At 33.3% G+C, this 17019-nt stretch overlaps 1 protein-coding gene across 2 annotated transcripts; it reads left to right on the forward strand.

The window, feature by feature from the left end:
• Positions 1 to 1189: 1189 nt before the first annotated feature.
• LOC137833017 (uncharacterized) lies at positions 1190 to 12572 on the forward strand. 2 transcript variants are annotated; one of them, XR_016517553.1, is made up of 19 exons: positions 1190 to 1624; positions 2231 to 2334; positions 2668 to 2754; positions 2848 to 2923; positions 3031 to 3105; positions 3216 to 3269; positions 3889 to 3948; positions 4043 to 4159; positions 6093 to 6190; positions 6265 to 6473; positions 7672 to 7769; positions 7974 to 8077; positions 8153 to 8318; positions 8640 to 8762; positions 9428 to 9510; positions 9795 to 9936; positions 10103 to 10230; positions 10721 to 10791; positions 11640 to 12572. XR_016517553.1 is itself a non-coding variant. In XM_068641415.2 (19 exons), exons 1-19 carry the CDS (start codon positions 1586 to 1588, stop codon positions 12472 to 12474), a joined length of 2571 nt encoding a protein of 856 aa, XP_068497516.1. In that variant the 5' UTR covers positions 1190 to 1585; the 3' UTR covers positions 12475 to 12572. The 2 variants fall into 2 exon arrangements, 1 of the variants encoding a protein (XP_068497516.1); XM_068641415.2 differs by having other exon boundaries at positions 10103 to 10132.
• Positions 12573 to 17019: the final 4447 nt, after the last annotated feature.

The raw sequence follows: 17019 nt of genomic DNA on the forward strand, positions 1-17019 counted from the left end.
TAGTGAAATTTTGAAAAAAATGATGCATGAAAGTAGTTTAATTGATAAAACTCGAATCCATTGATTTACATTGTATAACTTATGACTAAATATATTGTTTTTGAGTATGATTGCATAAAAATTAATATTAAATATGACTAAACAATTCGAAAAATCTGTAACTAGAGAACATATTCTCTGTGAAAGAAACAATAAATAAACTACAATAATCGTGAAAAGTAAAAATAAGAGGTTTTTCGAAGTTTAGTTAATGGTGGCTTAGATTAAGTAGAAGACATTATTTACCTGTTCATAACATGCACTTAAGCTTGAGAAAAACTCATAATAAATTAAAGTGATAAGAAAGTTATACGAAAGTTAACATTCACATTATTATTGTTTCGTATTAACATTTCTTTTAATTTGTGCATACATAGTAATATACAATAATATGTAATAATTGAAATTATTTAAGATGTGTATAATTATATATTAATACTTTACTATATGTTCTTTATGCCCACTGTCACTTTTTGAATTTTGATTTGAATCTGATAACAGCATGGTGGAACATGGATGCATGTATGTAGCTATGTTCCATGCATGACTACCATGATGATGGGAATTTGCTAAGGTCCCCGCACGTGACTGTGACCAAAAGCGAAGGAAGAAGGATCTCTCTGTGCATCACATGACACGTGTCTCCTAGGTTGACCCACTAGAGGGAAAATCATGTGGTGCACTTGAGCTTTGTGCAGGATGCGGTTAATCATTATCCTTTTTCTTTTACTTCTATAAATTTAATTTTATAAATCTGAAGGTTATTGGATTATTTAATAATTTTATTACCTTCCTAATTTGTTTAATTCAATCCTTAGAATTATATTTTATTAAAAAGGCCTCTGCTGTTTACTTTTTAATGAACTAATTAAAATATTTTGGCAACGTATTGAATAGTTTTAAAATAAATTGAAATAGTATATTAAGAAAAAGTGACATAGAAGAACAAATGTAAGTAAAAAAAATAATATTCAAAGAACTAGTTAAAAGTTTGAAATAGGATTAATTAAAAAAAATCTTGCAATAGAAACGATATGGAAATAAAATAAACATCACAGTAGGTGTAGAGTGCATGGTGTATGCGTACGTAGATAGACGTATAGATACATCCTTCCCTAAATAAAATAAAAACAATGGGAGGTACATACATACGTTTATACATACGTAATTACGCATGTATCCATGTTATGTAGCTGGAGATGGTATTGTAGTTGTGTGGCAATGCAATTCTGATTTGAGAGAGAGTACATCCCAATTTGTACTAGTAGAGCGCCCTCTCTTTCACCGTCGTTTCTTCTTCCATTACCGTACCGTAGCTACCACCACCTACGATTATTTCCCTTTTTCTCCTCTCTTCTTTCTCTCTCTATCCCTTTCTCTTTCGCTCTCGTTTCTTCTTTCGATCTTCCACGCCCTCGCACCTTTTCGATCTCCAAATTAGGGTTTTCAGGTTCCTATCTTTCATTTCCATGTTCCGCGCCTAGATTCGCCAACCCTTCGCAGATCTACACACCTTCTCCTTCGCTCTTCACTTATCTTCTCCCACATGTTCTGGAAGCTCGCCGCTATCTCCTCCTCCTCCCCTGTGAGTTTTCTCTTTCCCCTTTCTCCTCTGCTAATTAACTGGAATTCTCGAATTCAAACTGCGTTTCGTTGTTCTCTTTCTCGCTCTTGTTAATTATACCATCGCTTAGTTTCAGTCATGGTTTTATTTCCCCATTTCTAACGCGCGCTCTTTTTTCTTTCGTTTAATTGCCAATTTAGTAATTGTTCTTTCACTTGCTCTCGTAATTTATGTTTTTGGGATCCGTCTAGCTCAGCTTGGCTCGGCTCTCGCAGTTTTACGTGCTTTAATTATTGTTTTGTCTGTAATTTCACTGAGAAATGAAAAACTCTTCGGTAAGAGCCAGTTCACATAAACTATTGCAAAGTGTACTAAAAAAGAAAAACGAAGGAAAGAAAGAACCTGTGTAGATTTGAATTCATATGCAATTCTTGGATTACTCTCTCAAGGTTATCTCGTTTCTTTTGCCTTCCCTCATGTAACGACGGTCTTTAGTGATAATTTGTAATTGACGGGGAAGAATTTGAAGCTTGTACAGTTGTTTAATTGTCAAACTATCTAGCGGCTGAAAGCTTGCCTTGCATATTTACTTGCTCAATGTCTTGTTTTGTATCTGGTGTTCTGTAGGTGGAGGTAATATTGGACAAGGAGAACTTCACTTTGGAAGAACTTCTGGATGAGGAGGAAATAATCCAAGAATGCAAGGCCTTAAACAGTCGTCTCATCAACTTGTATGTTTCTAATCAGTTTGAAATAATAGAGTTTTTCCTGCCCTTGAGAAATTTTCTCCATTCTTGTGCTTATGTTTTCGGTATTTTGACAAAGTCCAATAGATCATTTGATGCGTGTAGCTGTCCCTACCCTTTGGTGTAATCAAGGCTTGGTTGTTATTGGTGGCCTTTTTTCATATTTTCTGTACTCAATTTTACCTTAAGTTTAAGTGGACGTATTATTGCTGAATTGCACTAACTCAGGTTGGATTATGCATTACTGATTCAACTAAAAGATAATTAATAATTTTAGTAATTATTTGTTATTGTCTTGTGTTTTTTCTTTTATTTCAGTCTGAGAGATAGAACCCAGGTGGAGCAATTGCTACGCTACATCATTGAAGAACCACAGGAGGATGCTGAAAACAAACGGGTCTTCAAGTATGCTGTTGTAATTGAAATTTTGTTGCAGAAGGGTTACGTTTCAACTCTCTTGTTTCCCTTTTATCATCTGATTATTGTTATATGATTTAGGTTCCCATTCATTGCCTGTGAGATCTTTACATGTGAAATTGATGTAATTTTGAAGACCTTGGTGGATGAAGAAGAGGTTTGTAGTATACTACATTATTCTTTACATAGTTTGTTTTTTTGTTTGAAGTCCTATATTAATGCTTTGCTTAAATGAATTTCTGTTTACTATTGTTGTTACTGCAGCTCATGAACTTATTATTTTCCTTCTTGGCACCTGATCGTTCTCATAGTACCTTACTGGCTGGGTACTTTAGCAAGGTATACTCTCTTGGTAATTTTGAATTTTTAGTTTGTGACACTTTGTTTACAATAGTTGTATGGTTGTATTAAAGCACTTGCTCTATGATAATTTCTGTTTAATTTTGCAGGTTGTTATTTGTCTAATGATACGGAAGACAGTACCACTGATGAATTATGTTCAAGTAAGTAAACCAATGTGATTTTATAGTGTGTTTCTATTGGATTAGTTTTTGAAATTATTTCAATAATTGGTTGTATGAAATAAGTATATGTTCGGCTATGTTAGGTGAAAAGTGTTAAGTTATTTCATTTGGACTGTCTAAAATAATATATTTTTATTGTAAAATTATAAAACTAGTTTAGAGTTCTTTGTAGTAGTTGATTTTCATTTAAATTAAATCAATCTATTGTTGAGGATAATGAGGAAAATAAAAGTTAAATGATAAATGATTTCTTACCTTTTAATCATTATCTATGAAGTTATTTTATCATAAATGAACTTATTTTTTTTGTTGATAATATAATCTTTTATTATAAATCCAAATGATCAAACATTTTTATTTAGTGACACCAACAATTTTTCCCCTACCAATGATATTACTGTATCAAAAATCAATCCAATTCAAACTCATCATAATAGACTATGCTTTTTTAGTGTGGCAATTTTAAGGAGACAGCAAAATACTACCAGATATAAAACTTATTCCTTTTGTTGTTAGTCTCACTCTGTGATGTGGTGTATGTGAATTTCTATTCCTTGTGCTATCATCTATCATTCATTCTTCAGCATACTTTCTGCAGGCCCATCAGCATGTTTTCCGCCAACTTGTAGATTTGATAGGCATTACATCTATTATGGAGGTAAACATCCATATAGCAGTTATATTATTATTGAGATCTTGGTCTTGCTACTGTGGTGTGCTAGAATGGGTCCTAAATTAAGTTATTTGTACAGGTTTTGGTTCGACTAGTAGGTGCTGATGACCATGTATATCCCAATTTTATAGATGTGATGCAATGGTTGGCTGAAAGCAACCTGCTTGAGATGATTGTTGATAAATTAAGTCCATCTGTAAGTAAAATATCTATATCTGTGTTTATAGTCTTTCTGTTAGTTGTTGCTGATTAGTTACATGATGCATGCACACCTTGCTGAAACGAGACTTAGTTTACCGTGCTTTGTAGGAGTTATCCACTTATTTATTAGTAGGGGTGAAAAGAGGCCAGGCTTTTGCGGGCCTGACCTTTGTCTATATCATTAAATCTGGCCTATTTACCTATTACAAACCTTTTTTTAAGCCTTTGCCTGACCTATTTAAAAGTCTTACATGATCTGAAAGCCTGGTTACTTGGCCTGTTTTATGGAAAGACCTATAAACTGGCCAATAAGCCTAATTAGGTCAACAAGCCTCAAAGGGCCAATAGGCCTTGTTCATCACATAAATATCAATTTGTATAATAATTATCTTAAAATTTATACTAATAATAATTTATAAATAAATTATAGTCGTGTCTTTACGACTTATATTTGTTTTTTTTTATTTCACTTCATTTTAATTCTTGTAATTTTATGCTTTCTTTCTTCTCTTCAGCTATATAACTTTTTTATTGGATAGACTAATATTTTTTTATTACTTATAAGTAGTGGCCTTGGGTCCTTGACAAACAATTGACTTATTTCCATCCCTACTTATTAGTAGAAGATCTATGGGGATATTCTTTGACCTATCTCACTCAATCTTTGTGTTGGAGATCCTACTTCAACTAAAGATATGGCCAAATTATAATACATAAGTGGGTGCAAGCCTAATTTTATGAAGCCGGTTTTGTGAGGTTGAATTAATCTTAATGTCTACTTTCTAAGATGGTATTATAGCTTATCCTAGTATGGTTTGTCAAGCCTATTGTACTACCCATTGTTGGACTACTATCAGACCACCCACTAAATTAGTCCCACACTTGAGTAATCCAATCTTCTGTGTGAGGTATTATGTTGGAGATCCACATCGACTAGTGATATAACCAAATTATGATATTTGAGTGGGTGTGAATCTCACTTTACAAGTCAATTTATGAGGTAGAGTTAGATTTAAAGTCTATTTTGTAAGAGTTTTAAATCCTACATTGTGGTGCGTAGTGACTGAGTCTGAAAATGCTATAGCGAGATTGTGTATTGTGAGACATTTGCTATGCTGAATATTTTTATAGTTTATATGATGTAATACTATATACATATAAATTATCTGAAGTTATAAAAATTACTCAAAATTAATAACATTTATAATTCACTATAAAAAGTCATAGGTGTCTTAAGCAAACTATACAAATAAACACCAACAAAAATCAATATCTGGCTTCCTAGATTGGAATTATCAGTCATCATCTTCTAAATCTGAGTATTATTTATCATATTCACCATTATTACATATATAGATTTAAATTTGGGAAACCAAAATCTCTAAAGTAGCCCTCCATAAAAGGCCTAATGTTTCTATTCTAAGGTATTTTTTGGAGTCAACACCTAGTGCTACTTATAGCACAAGCTATTTGGTTTGTTACCATCGCCACAACAGCCCCTTTAACAGGCAGTGGCAGTTCTGCGCTTCTATAAACCTTGACCCCACCTAACCATTCTTATGCATGCCTGGTATGCTATTCAAGTCTTATTCATTGAAGTTGCATGAAGTATTACTCTTAAATTTAGGCATTTTCTACAAGTGTGAGTGTGTGATTTGGCCAGCAAAGAAATTTTGGCCCTTTCAACACAATTTTGTTAGGAATGCTACAACTCAAGATGGGTTCTGGTGTTGAGTTTACCTTTATAGGGTCTTCAAAAGCCATATTTTTCCTTTTGGAGCTAAAATAGAAAAAATATGGGAAACTAAGATCCAATTTATAGTTGTACTTGAGTGCTTGAATTTTGTTGGCTATTTGCCTCCTTGTTGTCTTTTGTTATACTTATGAATAATTTGACAGCTGTGTTTTTTCTTTTTCTTTTTAATCAGAGTCCTCCTGAAGTTCATGCCAATGTTGCTGAAACTTTGTGTACCATAACTCGAGTTGCATCATCTTCAACTCTAGCAATTAAGCTTTCAAGTCCAAGGTTTTGTCTTGCAAAGCTTTATTTTTTTCCTAACACTTGTCTATAAATTGATTATTAAAATTGCTACTTTGCAGTTTTGTTGCAAAAATTTTGGGTTATGCATTGGAAGATTCACAATCAAAGTCTAGCCTTGTCAACTCACTTTCTGTGTGTATTTCTTTGTTGGATCCCAAAAGATCAGCTATTCCATCTCCATTTTTTCATTCATTCCGAAGTCAAAACATGTATGAACCACCAATTCCTGTAAACCCAGATACTATTGGTGCAATGCTACCTAAACTTGGTAAGTATAATTTGTTTTATCTCTCCATAAGTGGACAGTTTATATGCTTGATACCAGGCTTTTTTTTTTAATTTAGTTATGTTGCATGGGTAGGATGATTGCATAAAATGACTGAGGAAATTATGGTGAAAAGGTTGTACCTTTTTTTAATCATGTTATGAGATGTATGATCATATTGTTGGAAATAAGATTTCAAAGAAAACTATCCAAAGGTGAAGCCCACAACAAAGGGGATATGTGTGTCTTTTATTGGGGCGGGGCATTGTATGTTTCTTAGTTTAGAACCTCTATGTAATGATTTTCATTTTTTGTAGCAAAATTGTAATTATTATTCAGTGTTATCAAAATCAACCATGGCGGAAATAGGTAGCTGATGTTTGGTTGGCCACCACAGCATGGTGGTGGCAATGTGGGTTTTCATGCAGCTCATCATGGCCGCTTTAGGTGTTGTGGGATAGAGATGGCAGAAATGGGCTCTCAGATCTGCACCCGTTTAAGTAAGAAGAAGAAAAGAATAAGCCTTGGATCAGTGTGATTCAGACCCGAGGCAAAAAATCCTATTCTTTTGAATAATTGTTATGGGTTCTTCTTTTAACCCGACCCTGACCCAATAAAGTGAAAAAGAAAAAGGGTTAGGTCATACAACCTAACCTAAACTAACCATTCCAAATTAAAAAAAAGGAATAACTAACCTAGCTTTTAACGAATGCAATTCTAAACCAAAAAGTCCAGACTGTTCAACCAACTTCAGTGATCCGTGACTCTGTTTGGACTATGACCCGCTGCAGTGCCGCTGTTGAGATGCAGCGCAGCTGTCACCACTGCATTGCCCGCAACCTGTTTTCTTTTTTTTTATTTTACATTACTTATTTCGTTCATCTCTTCCCTCTTTTCTTTTTCTTTATATTATTCCATTATTTCTTTTGTTCCACTGCCACACCTGTAACCTGAATAATTTATTTATAGATTTTCATTTTTATATTCCTTTTAAGTCTAGTCTTTCTCTTACAAATCTGTGTAGTTGTCAATAGCCAGCAAGGTTTCTGGGTTAAAGATATTGTATCCTTCAGTCCTTCTCGTGTTTTCATTGGGGGACCATGTTATGCTTGAAGAATGATATGCCAACAATTTTCTTGTACAGATTTATTTTATTTGAGCAGCCCTATCACGTCATAAAGATTGCGCTTGTTATCTACAGGTGAATTGCTTGTGCTTTTGGATGTGTCATCCGATAGTAAGGTATTGCCTACAACGTATGGTGAATTGAGACCTCCACTTGGCAAGCATCGATTAAAGGTTTGTTATGTTTTTTCTTTAAAATTTTATTGGTATTGTTGCCACTTCCAGAACTATGTTGTTGTTTGGCAATTATTATTGAATTTAGTTCCATTGATAACCTTCATTGAGTACTATAAACATTCATATTCCTGAGCAAGGATAGAGGGCTAATCTCTGTTTTGAATGTATTTTCTTTTCTGACCAACTTGCAATTCATTTCAGATTGTGGAGTTTATTGCTGTACTTTTAAAAACTGGAAACGAAGTGGCAGAAAAAGAATTGGCAAACTCAGGAACCATTCAACGAGTCATTGATCTTTTCTTTGAGTAAGCAACTTTAATTCTTCCAATTCTGGAGAGTTGTAGATATCTCCTCTTGACACATTTTGTACTAAAATACAGGTATCCGTACAATAACTCATTACACCATCACATAGAAAGCATCATATCATCATGTCTGGAGAGCAAATCTAATGCCATCATTGATCATGTGCTTCGAGATTGTGATTTAGTTGGAAGGTTTCTCCAAGCAGATAAAAATTCCATTCTTTCTGCTGAAAGCAATCAGGTAAATTATATTTCAAACTGATAGATGGGACTTGATTTGTTCACCAGGTTTTCAGTAGTCTGTATTTTGAAGCCACTAATTTACAACCCAACCTAGGGTAGAAGGAAAGTTAATTGATTTAAGAAACTTTTGATAGTGTGTTAAGTTACCTTGATTTTTCCCGTGTTTTATTGAATAAAAATGAAAACAAAGATGCATCACCTGAGTTAAAGTGATATCTCATGCACACTGTATACATTTCCATATGAACTGTATGCATAGTCTCTGTATGCTGTGAAGTTTACAAGAACATCTTTTTCAACTAAATTTGTGATTTTACAGCCCACGTTACCTGCTGCCGGAAAACGGGGAACACGGATAGGAAACATTGGACATATTACTCGAATTTTCAACAAACTTGTTCACTTGGCTCATAACCAAAGCCATATTATGACATGTCTCCAGGTAAGTTTTGTATTTACTTGCAGAGAAAAGATTCATGGTTTTCCTAGTATGTGGTTGTGAACCCAACAAATATCTGAGAACTGTGATGTTTGCTTTGAATTGAATCATTGACAACTTCGCTGAAAAACTCTTAGCAGATGATTATTCAGTCTTCTGAAAATGCCATTTTTTTTCGTGGAGAATTTGAATGACTCCTTAATGTGTCTGATTCACTAATAATAATTGTAGAAGTAAGAAATGGTGTAACATTGTCGAAGCTTTAGATCCCAGTGTTAGATCATGAATCACCGCAATTGTATTGTGTGTTCTAGTCAGCCAACCATACAAATATCTGAATTGAATCATTGACAGCTTTGCTTAAAATCTCATATCAGATCAGATGCTTATTCAGTCTTCTGAAAAGGCATTTTTTTTTTCACGTAGAATTTGAACAATTCCTTAATGTGCCTGGTTCACTAAATAAGAAATGGTTTAACAGTGTTGAAGCTTTGGATACCAGTGCTAGATCTTGAAACATTGCTATTATATTGTGTGTTCTAGTCAGACTTCCTTGTCCTTTAAGTTGAAAAGTTTTCCGGTTCCTTGAACTGTGAGGTTCAGCTTGCATTTTAATTGTGTTGGCGGGGATGTTTTTTAAACTAAATCTTTTTTAACTATTGCTGTAGGAGAATAGCGAGTGGAACGAGTGGCAAGCTACTGTTCTTCAGCAGCGTAATGTGGTTGAGAATGTTCACCGTTGGGCTTGTGGGTAAGCTCTAATTTCAATTTTCTAGCTCCAAATATTTACAAGAAGCATTACTGTGAGGTTCAGTGATTTTATTGAACATGACGGTGGTGGTGGTGGAAATTTCGGTTACAAAACATTAAATGGCCAAGGCCCTGTCTTGATATGACAGCAAGTGAGGTTATCAAAAGCACCAAGAAGGATTGGGTGGGCACGGTTTTCTGTGTATGAAATCAGAAATATAGCAGAGTGGATATTTTGAATCCTTTTTCATCTTGATTGATTTCTTTGTTTCATGTTTTCTGAAGACGCCCAACTGCATTACAAGATAGGATGAGGGATAGTGATGATGAAGACCTTCATGACAGAGACTATGATGTTGCAGCTTTAGCAAATAATTTGAGCCAGGCTTTTAGATACAAAATTTATGGAAATGAAGATAATGAAGAGGTTTGTAGTTGTTGGTTGCTTCTTAGCCTCTCTGTATGCATGCACTGTGTCTTTAATCTTGAATCATCTGCCTCCCCACTTTTTTCTTTTAATTCCCCATTTTTTTCCTTGCCTTGGATCTGCAACCTAAATAAATAGTGGACTAATGCAATAATCACTGTTACAGGAACATGGTGGTCTTGATCGAGATGATGAGGTAATAGTTTTTTAATATAACTGGAGTATTTGATCTGGCTAATTTCAGGGATTTGGAGAACCACTTTTGGGCTTAAAAATGTCTCATTTAAAAACTAGGTGACTGTCTCACTCATTGTGGCTGTCATCCATTTGCACAATTGTTGTGTTTTGTGCCCCGTAGTTTTATTGTTTTGCACCTTAGTTGCTTTACTTTTGTAGCCTGCTTAAAGTTTTACACAGTAATCAACTAACATATATTGCTTTAGGAAAGTAGGAAATTAGTATTTTATAACAGAAAGTTGGGATAAACCATCATTACAAAGATCAAAATCACAGGTTCAATCTTACTTGTAGTCAGAAAAATAAAACCAAAGTCAGAACACTACAGAACTGAGGTTCTGCAAAAACTCCTTACCTAACGGTCACACATTCCCTTTTATCTTTATTTCATACCCTTTTCCCTTGTCACGGGGCAAAGCTATAACAACTGGAATCCCTCTTATGGCCTTTGTTTAAATTTTTTACATGATAATAGCTGTGCCATAATATAGTAATCTTGCTTTCTTTGTTTGATGATAGTAAATTCATTTGTTTTTATCAAATGCAGGATGTCTACTTTGATGATGATTCTGCTGAAGTAGTCATATCATCCCTAAGACTTGGTGATGATCAAGGGAGGTGAGTATTCATTTTGTCATATAGCTGGAATGCATATTAGGCAGAATTTGATCTAATTGTTTATTGAGCATCCTATTTTGTTAAAATAACCTGTATAGAATAAATCACTCATTTATGTCCTTAACTAAAAACGTGCATTCTCTACTACTAGGTTGTACTCTGTACTTCTTTTTCATATTCCATACGGGAACCTTTATTTTTGTAATTCTTTTATGGACTTTTAATGATGTGTAGTGCAGAATTTGTAGTCACAAACTAGAGATATATTCTTTGATTGCAACTATGGAAGAATTAAATTTGGATTATAATCAGTATTCTTTGCTTTCAGTATTCTTTACTTTCTGTTGTGCTTATAAATTCTCTATAAACAAGCTCTATCCTTCCTTATAGAGATCTTCTTCCCATTTTGTTGGATGTTAAACATTCAATTACAAAAGCATTTTATTTTCAATGTTAATCCCATGATAAATAATATCTCTGAAGATTTGGTCTTTGATCGAGTCAATTGACCTTGTGTGGTAATTGTAACTGACATCACCTAGTGTCATGATAAATAATAAGAGGGTTTTGTTTGATATAATTTTTCATTTTATAACCCATGAACATATCTAAGTTTGGTTTTCTGCTTCGTTGTGTGACTTGTGTTTGCCTCCATGTTTTATTCTCCTCCGTCATAATACATTCTGCCCCTGCTTGTTGCTGAATTTATTTGGTTGTATTAAACTATTTGTTTTTTGTGTATGACACAGAGCTTGTAACTGCCGTCTCTTCAACCAAAATTTCCAGTCGAAGTGTTTTGTGTTTTAATTTCATTCATCATTAAATGATGATGTTTTTCTTTTATGCAGTAATCTGTTTACAAACTCCAACTGGTTTGCCTTTCAAGATGACAGAATTGGTGATGCACCTGGGGGCACATCATCCTCTGAGATGATGGATGAGATAAAATTGAACTCAGCTTCAAATGGTGGTAGCAACAGTAGTGATGACGAGGTAGTGGTTGGAGAGGATGAAGAATTGGCTGACAGCAAAAACACTGGGAATGGTACATCTAGCTCAAGCACAGACTTCTTTAGTGGAATAACTGGCAGTGATTCCGTGAATGGGGGCACCTTAGACTTTGAAAGTGGGAAGACAAGTCCTTCACATGATATGGGATTCTTCAGGTTTGAGGCACCAGACAATGAGGACTTGTTTGGGGATAGGCCTTTACCTGATTGGGTGGGATGGGGTGAACCATCAGATATGCAAAATTCTGGTTCAAGTAGGAATCCCTTTCTGGATCATGACGAGTCTGGTAGTAATTTGCCTATCAAGCCTCAGGTAGACAGTCTTTTTCTGAATTCTCCTTCAAATGGGGAATCTGTACCTCCTTCAAATGGATTGCCAACTACTACAGATTCAATTAATGGGAGCAGTGACTCAGGTCCAACATCAGTAGCGGTACCCTCTCTATTTGAAGAGGATGTGGAATTTGTAGGTGTAGAATTAGAAGGTTCCGAGAAGGCAATGGAACAGGCTATCAAAGAAGGGACAGTTGGGGAAGCTGGACCATTGAAAAGAAACGTTGTGTCAAAGGCTCCAGAAAAGGAAAATTCTGAAGAAGGCGGCAGTCATGGTGTGAAGGAGTTCAACGATGCAAATTACTGGAGGGTTGACAAAGAGGTTGCTGTTCTAGAGTGATGAGCAGAATGTTAAATCTTAGTTCCATTGTTTGTATGAAAATGTGGATGAACTCCAAGGTTATGCAACAAATTAGTGTACAGTATATTTTTGTTTCATTATGTTCTGTTTCTGTTATATTCAGCCTCATTAGATATTAAGCTTGTTTTAAAGTTGAAGTTTTGCCTCTACCTGCAAGTGATTTAAAGGGAATTCCCACATTTATTGAATACTTAATCTGGTCTTCTTTCCCGGCTTTTGGTTTTGTGTATTTAATGTACTTTCTTAAACCCATTAGCTCGTCTTGGTCGGCTAAATTTTGACTTGCAACAGGGTGGGACGGGTCACTCTGCCTTGCTTTATTTTTTAATTTGGTATGATAAACTATTGCGAGATTTTGGTTCATTTTGGTAAGAATGTATCTTATTTATAGCCTAACATTTGAAGTTAGGAAGAGGTAAATGTTTCTTTTATAAATTTTTTGGTGCGTTTCTTTAATTATTATGACGTGACATGGTAACAGATAATGTCCTTTGAGGCCAATGTGTAGCTTGGAGGAATTGCTTTTACCGGTAATAGAAGTTTATGGAGGCTAATTTTCTTTTTTAAGGAGACAATCTGTATTTTACACTTACACTAAGGAAATGCCTATTTTCATGACTCAATCATTGTGGAACATTCGAGGCTACTTGGCATAATGTTATCATTTTGTGTACACCAGCGATAGTTTTCCACTGATATCTCGGAAATGGAAGGGTTTTCGGTAGGCTGTCTTTGTATTACGGTAAAAGTTTGGTTCATTTTAAGCTGCCATGGGTTTATGCTAAAAGATGGTGGGAATGATAGCTTCTAAATGGGGTCTCTGAAACCGTACACTGAAACCTTCCAAAGTGTAAGGGAAGATTGTTTGTGATAATGCTAGGGTTGAGGAAGTGTAAAGCTTGCTGGTGGGTTGTGATGATTATAACCAACAATTGAGACAACGGTGAAGAACTTCTTGCTTGTACATGTATGGTAGCTACTATGGTGGGTCAAAAAGCAGGAAATAAGATGAAGGAGTATATAAAGTTGTGATCATTGCCACAAACATACACATTCCTTTCGGATGTCTTCTCGATTGGACTTCGCAACGGACTCACTGTGCTCTCCATGTAATTGAGTATACATGTATCATCTTAATCCGTAGGGATAAATCACTAAAATACAAACAATTAATTAAAAACGAATATTGAAAAAAATTCCACTGGTCACTCACCAATTCATATGTAAACAAACTGTGGATTCTTTGATTGTCATTTAATCAATACATAGATTTAACGTGAGACGTATAGCTTAAGACAATTGTTAAATATACTTTTTGATTGCGAAATATTCTTCCTTCTTCTAGTTGATAACTTTTTTTTTTCTTTTACTTTTCTCCTGTTATCTATCCAGAAAGAGGAAAATAGATATTTAAAGGGGTTAAAAATAGAAAAGGAAAAGGCGTATTTACATAAAATTGTTAAAAAAAGATGAAAAAAATATATATTTAGAAATTAAAGTAGATTTAACAATTGTCTTTGCTTGACTGTTGACCATCTGAAGATTGTAGTTAGTAACTTAAATACGTGATACCACTATCCAGAATATACGTAAAATTAATGATTATACGTTAAGACTAAAACCCTATGTAACCGCAGTTACCAAACCATGAAATGACAGGAGCACCATGATAAGTAATGCTAACCACTTTCTTTTGGTTTTATTAATAGATTATTTAATGTTAAATTCTCTTATGTTATATCTTTCGGTTTTATCAATGAAGCATTTAATGTTAAATTGTCTGTTGATGTTTTTTTAAATAATTAGATAAAAATCGTACTCCTATATTCTTAAGTTTATTTTTTTTAAAATATATATATATATATATATAATAAAATAGTTATTAGGTTTTTTTGTTTTATCATTTTTCATTTCAATATATATAAACTAACTAACCATTAAAAGTAATCTTTTTTATCATTTTTATGAGTATTTTTTTATCATTTAATATTTTACACTGTTATAGTAAGCTAGTTTATTTTATAATAACTATGTTTTAACATAATCTACCAATCATGATTTTTAATTAGTTTATCTATAATATTTTCTTAACACTAACAGTGCATACCATAAATTACGCTTTAACATTGTGTTCTGACAGTAGCTAACAAGAGTTATCCTATGTTTAAATCTGATCCTTGGTGGAGATTGTATGTTAGAACATAGTATGGCCTTTAAGAAAACGAAAAGTCGTAATCAAATGTAATTCATCATTTCAGAAACAATCTTAATGATTTTAAAAATTAGGGTTGCATTAATATATCATGTTCCACATAACCATTCATTTGACTAACACAACTCCCACCACTTCCGTTGCAGCATGCTATCATTGTAAGAACCACTTGATACATTTTTGTCGGCAATTTAACACTCTTAATATCTAATTAAGCCAATTTTCTTCATAAACTCCCAATTTTTCTTATACACACTTCACAAATCGAAATTTAATTAAGTGTTCAGTCTGTATTTTAGAAGAATCTGAACATAGTTTTGTGTATTTTTCAGTTTATTCTGGCAATCTATAGTGAAGATTCAGATTCTTTAATGGTTGACACTGATTCCCATATTAAGTGGTTGATTAGACAGGTGGTGGAATTATGATGTCAAAGATTTCGATATCATTCCACGATGTTAAGGACAGTACACGAACAAGGGTTCTTTGTTGAAAAAAAGTAAGTCATATTCTTGGGAAAGATATTGATCTTAATATTCTAAAAAGAATATTATTAAACATCACAGTCACAACAATGTTCAAAGATCATCCCATAAACTTAATTATCTTCATTCATGTAGAAGGGTCAAAACTAATTAATTTAATTTACGTATTATAGTTTTAATTATGATACATAAAATTACATAAATGGAAGAGTCTTAGTTTCTTTTCCGAAAAGTATATGTTAAACTAATTTCAAAATTCATAAAAAGAAATTTGAACACATTTTTGTATTTAAATAATAAGAAAAACTTAGAACCAACTCTAAGATGAACTTAATTTATTAGATACTCTAGTGAGAAATAATTTAGAACTAAATCGGTTCTAAACCTATCCATCACATGCTAACTGCATTATATGCCAACCTCTTCGAGCACTATTATTGATTACTTAGTACGAAAGGACTTCCTTCCGACAAGGTAAGAGCATATTTATTTATTATCATCATATAAAATGAATCAATAAAAACTTCAATGATATATTTACTTTGAACCGAGATAAGATTGATAATTATTACAAAGTTGAGGTTTGTAATATTTCTAGTTGATGTAAAATTTTCAACACACTCTCTCACAGCTTGCGTGAGAGATTATAGTTATAGTCCGATAGTGGGTGGCACGATAAGTCCAATACAAACACTCGCTAGGATAAACTCGAAATGACTCTTATATCACGTTATAAAGTGAATTTTAAGTCTAATTCAACCTCATAATATGGAGGTTGAAGTTTGTACCCATTTATATAAAATGAAATATTCTAATTTCTAGTCGATGTGATATCTGTAACAATAAAAATAAAAAATGATAATTTTTTTCTATCGAACAAAATAAATTAATTTTAAAAAAATTTCAATTTTTATAAAAAACACAACATCCCTAGGAAGATTATAAATAACCCAAACAACCATTGAAGACATAAATAGAACAGGTATGGTGAGTTATTTAAATGATGATTATGTTCTGAAATAATGATGTGAGCGATGAAAATGGAGAAAAGATGAGGAAGAAGAGAGAGAATAATGAAGGAGGAAGATGTTTCCCAATCCCCATGCAGAGGATGCAACAGAGAAGAGAAAGAAAGAGAAAGTCCACAAACTACGCCCTTCAAACTCAAAACTAAACCAATTTATTGATATCATCGGAAGCTGTTATCTTTGTTCTTATTTTGACCGTTTGACTTTTGACTTTTTTGAAATTCAGAGTCTTGTTCCATTAATCCTGGTGTGTGGGTCCCACTCCCACGTGTGGACATGACTTAGGACTCAACAAAACACCCTTATTAAGGTAGTCTTGCAATGTCTGACGTCACAGATGTTGGGAGAGACACTTCATTTCACAAACCCTATGCTCTCATTTCAATCTCCAACACTCAATATCATGTTTTCCGGATTTTAAGATCCCATGCTCTCACCAATATTTATTAATTTATTCATCTTATATATTTAATTTCATCATTCACTTTAATATATATTTTCTTAACTTTCTACTAAGTTCTTGTTTTTATAAGATTTCAACATTAAAAATTCATAGTTTTTGTTTCACAAGTTTTATGCCATATTTTTACATGTAAAAATATAAAGTTAATAAAACAGACATCAAATAGAAATAAAAATTAATTTTTAAAGATCAAAATAATTATTTTCAATAATAATTAAACTAGAGATATTTTAGAAACTAAAAAAAATATTTTAAATTAATTTATGTTATTGTTAAATAATTTCTAAATTGATATCTAATTAGCTATCAAAGTTTTAACTATCAATTATTTAGTTT

This window comes from Phaseolus vulgaris, chromosome 11, assembly GCF_051622355.1.
Source record: "Phaseolus vulgaris cultivar YP4 chromosome 11, ASM5162235v1, whole genome shotgun sequence".
Taxonomy (NCBI): domain Eukaryota; kingdom Viridiplantae; phylum Streptophyta; class Magnoliopsida; order Fabales; family Fabaceae; genus Phaseolus; species Phaseolus vulgaris.

Bases quoted from the DNA above. Each gene is read 5' to 3' on its own strand.
- LOC137833017 (XM_068641415.2), top strand. From the start codon at position 1,586: ATGTTCTGGAAGCTCGCCGCTATCTCCTCCTCCTCCCCT. The intron at 1,625-2,230 runs GTGAGTTTTCTC...GGTGTTCTGTAG, and splicing joins CTATCTCCTCCTCCTCCCCT to GTGGAGGTAATATTGGACAA. The intron at 9,937-10,102 runs GTTTGTAGTTGT...TCACTGTTACAG, and splicing joins GAAATGAAGATAATGAAGAG to GAACATGGTGGTCTTGATCG.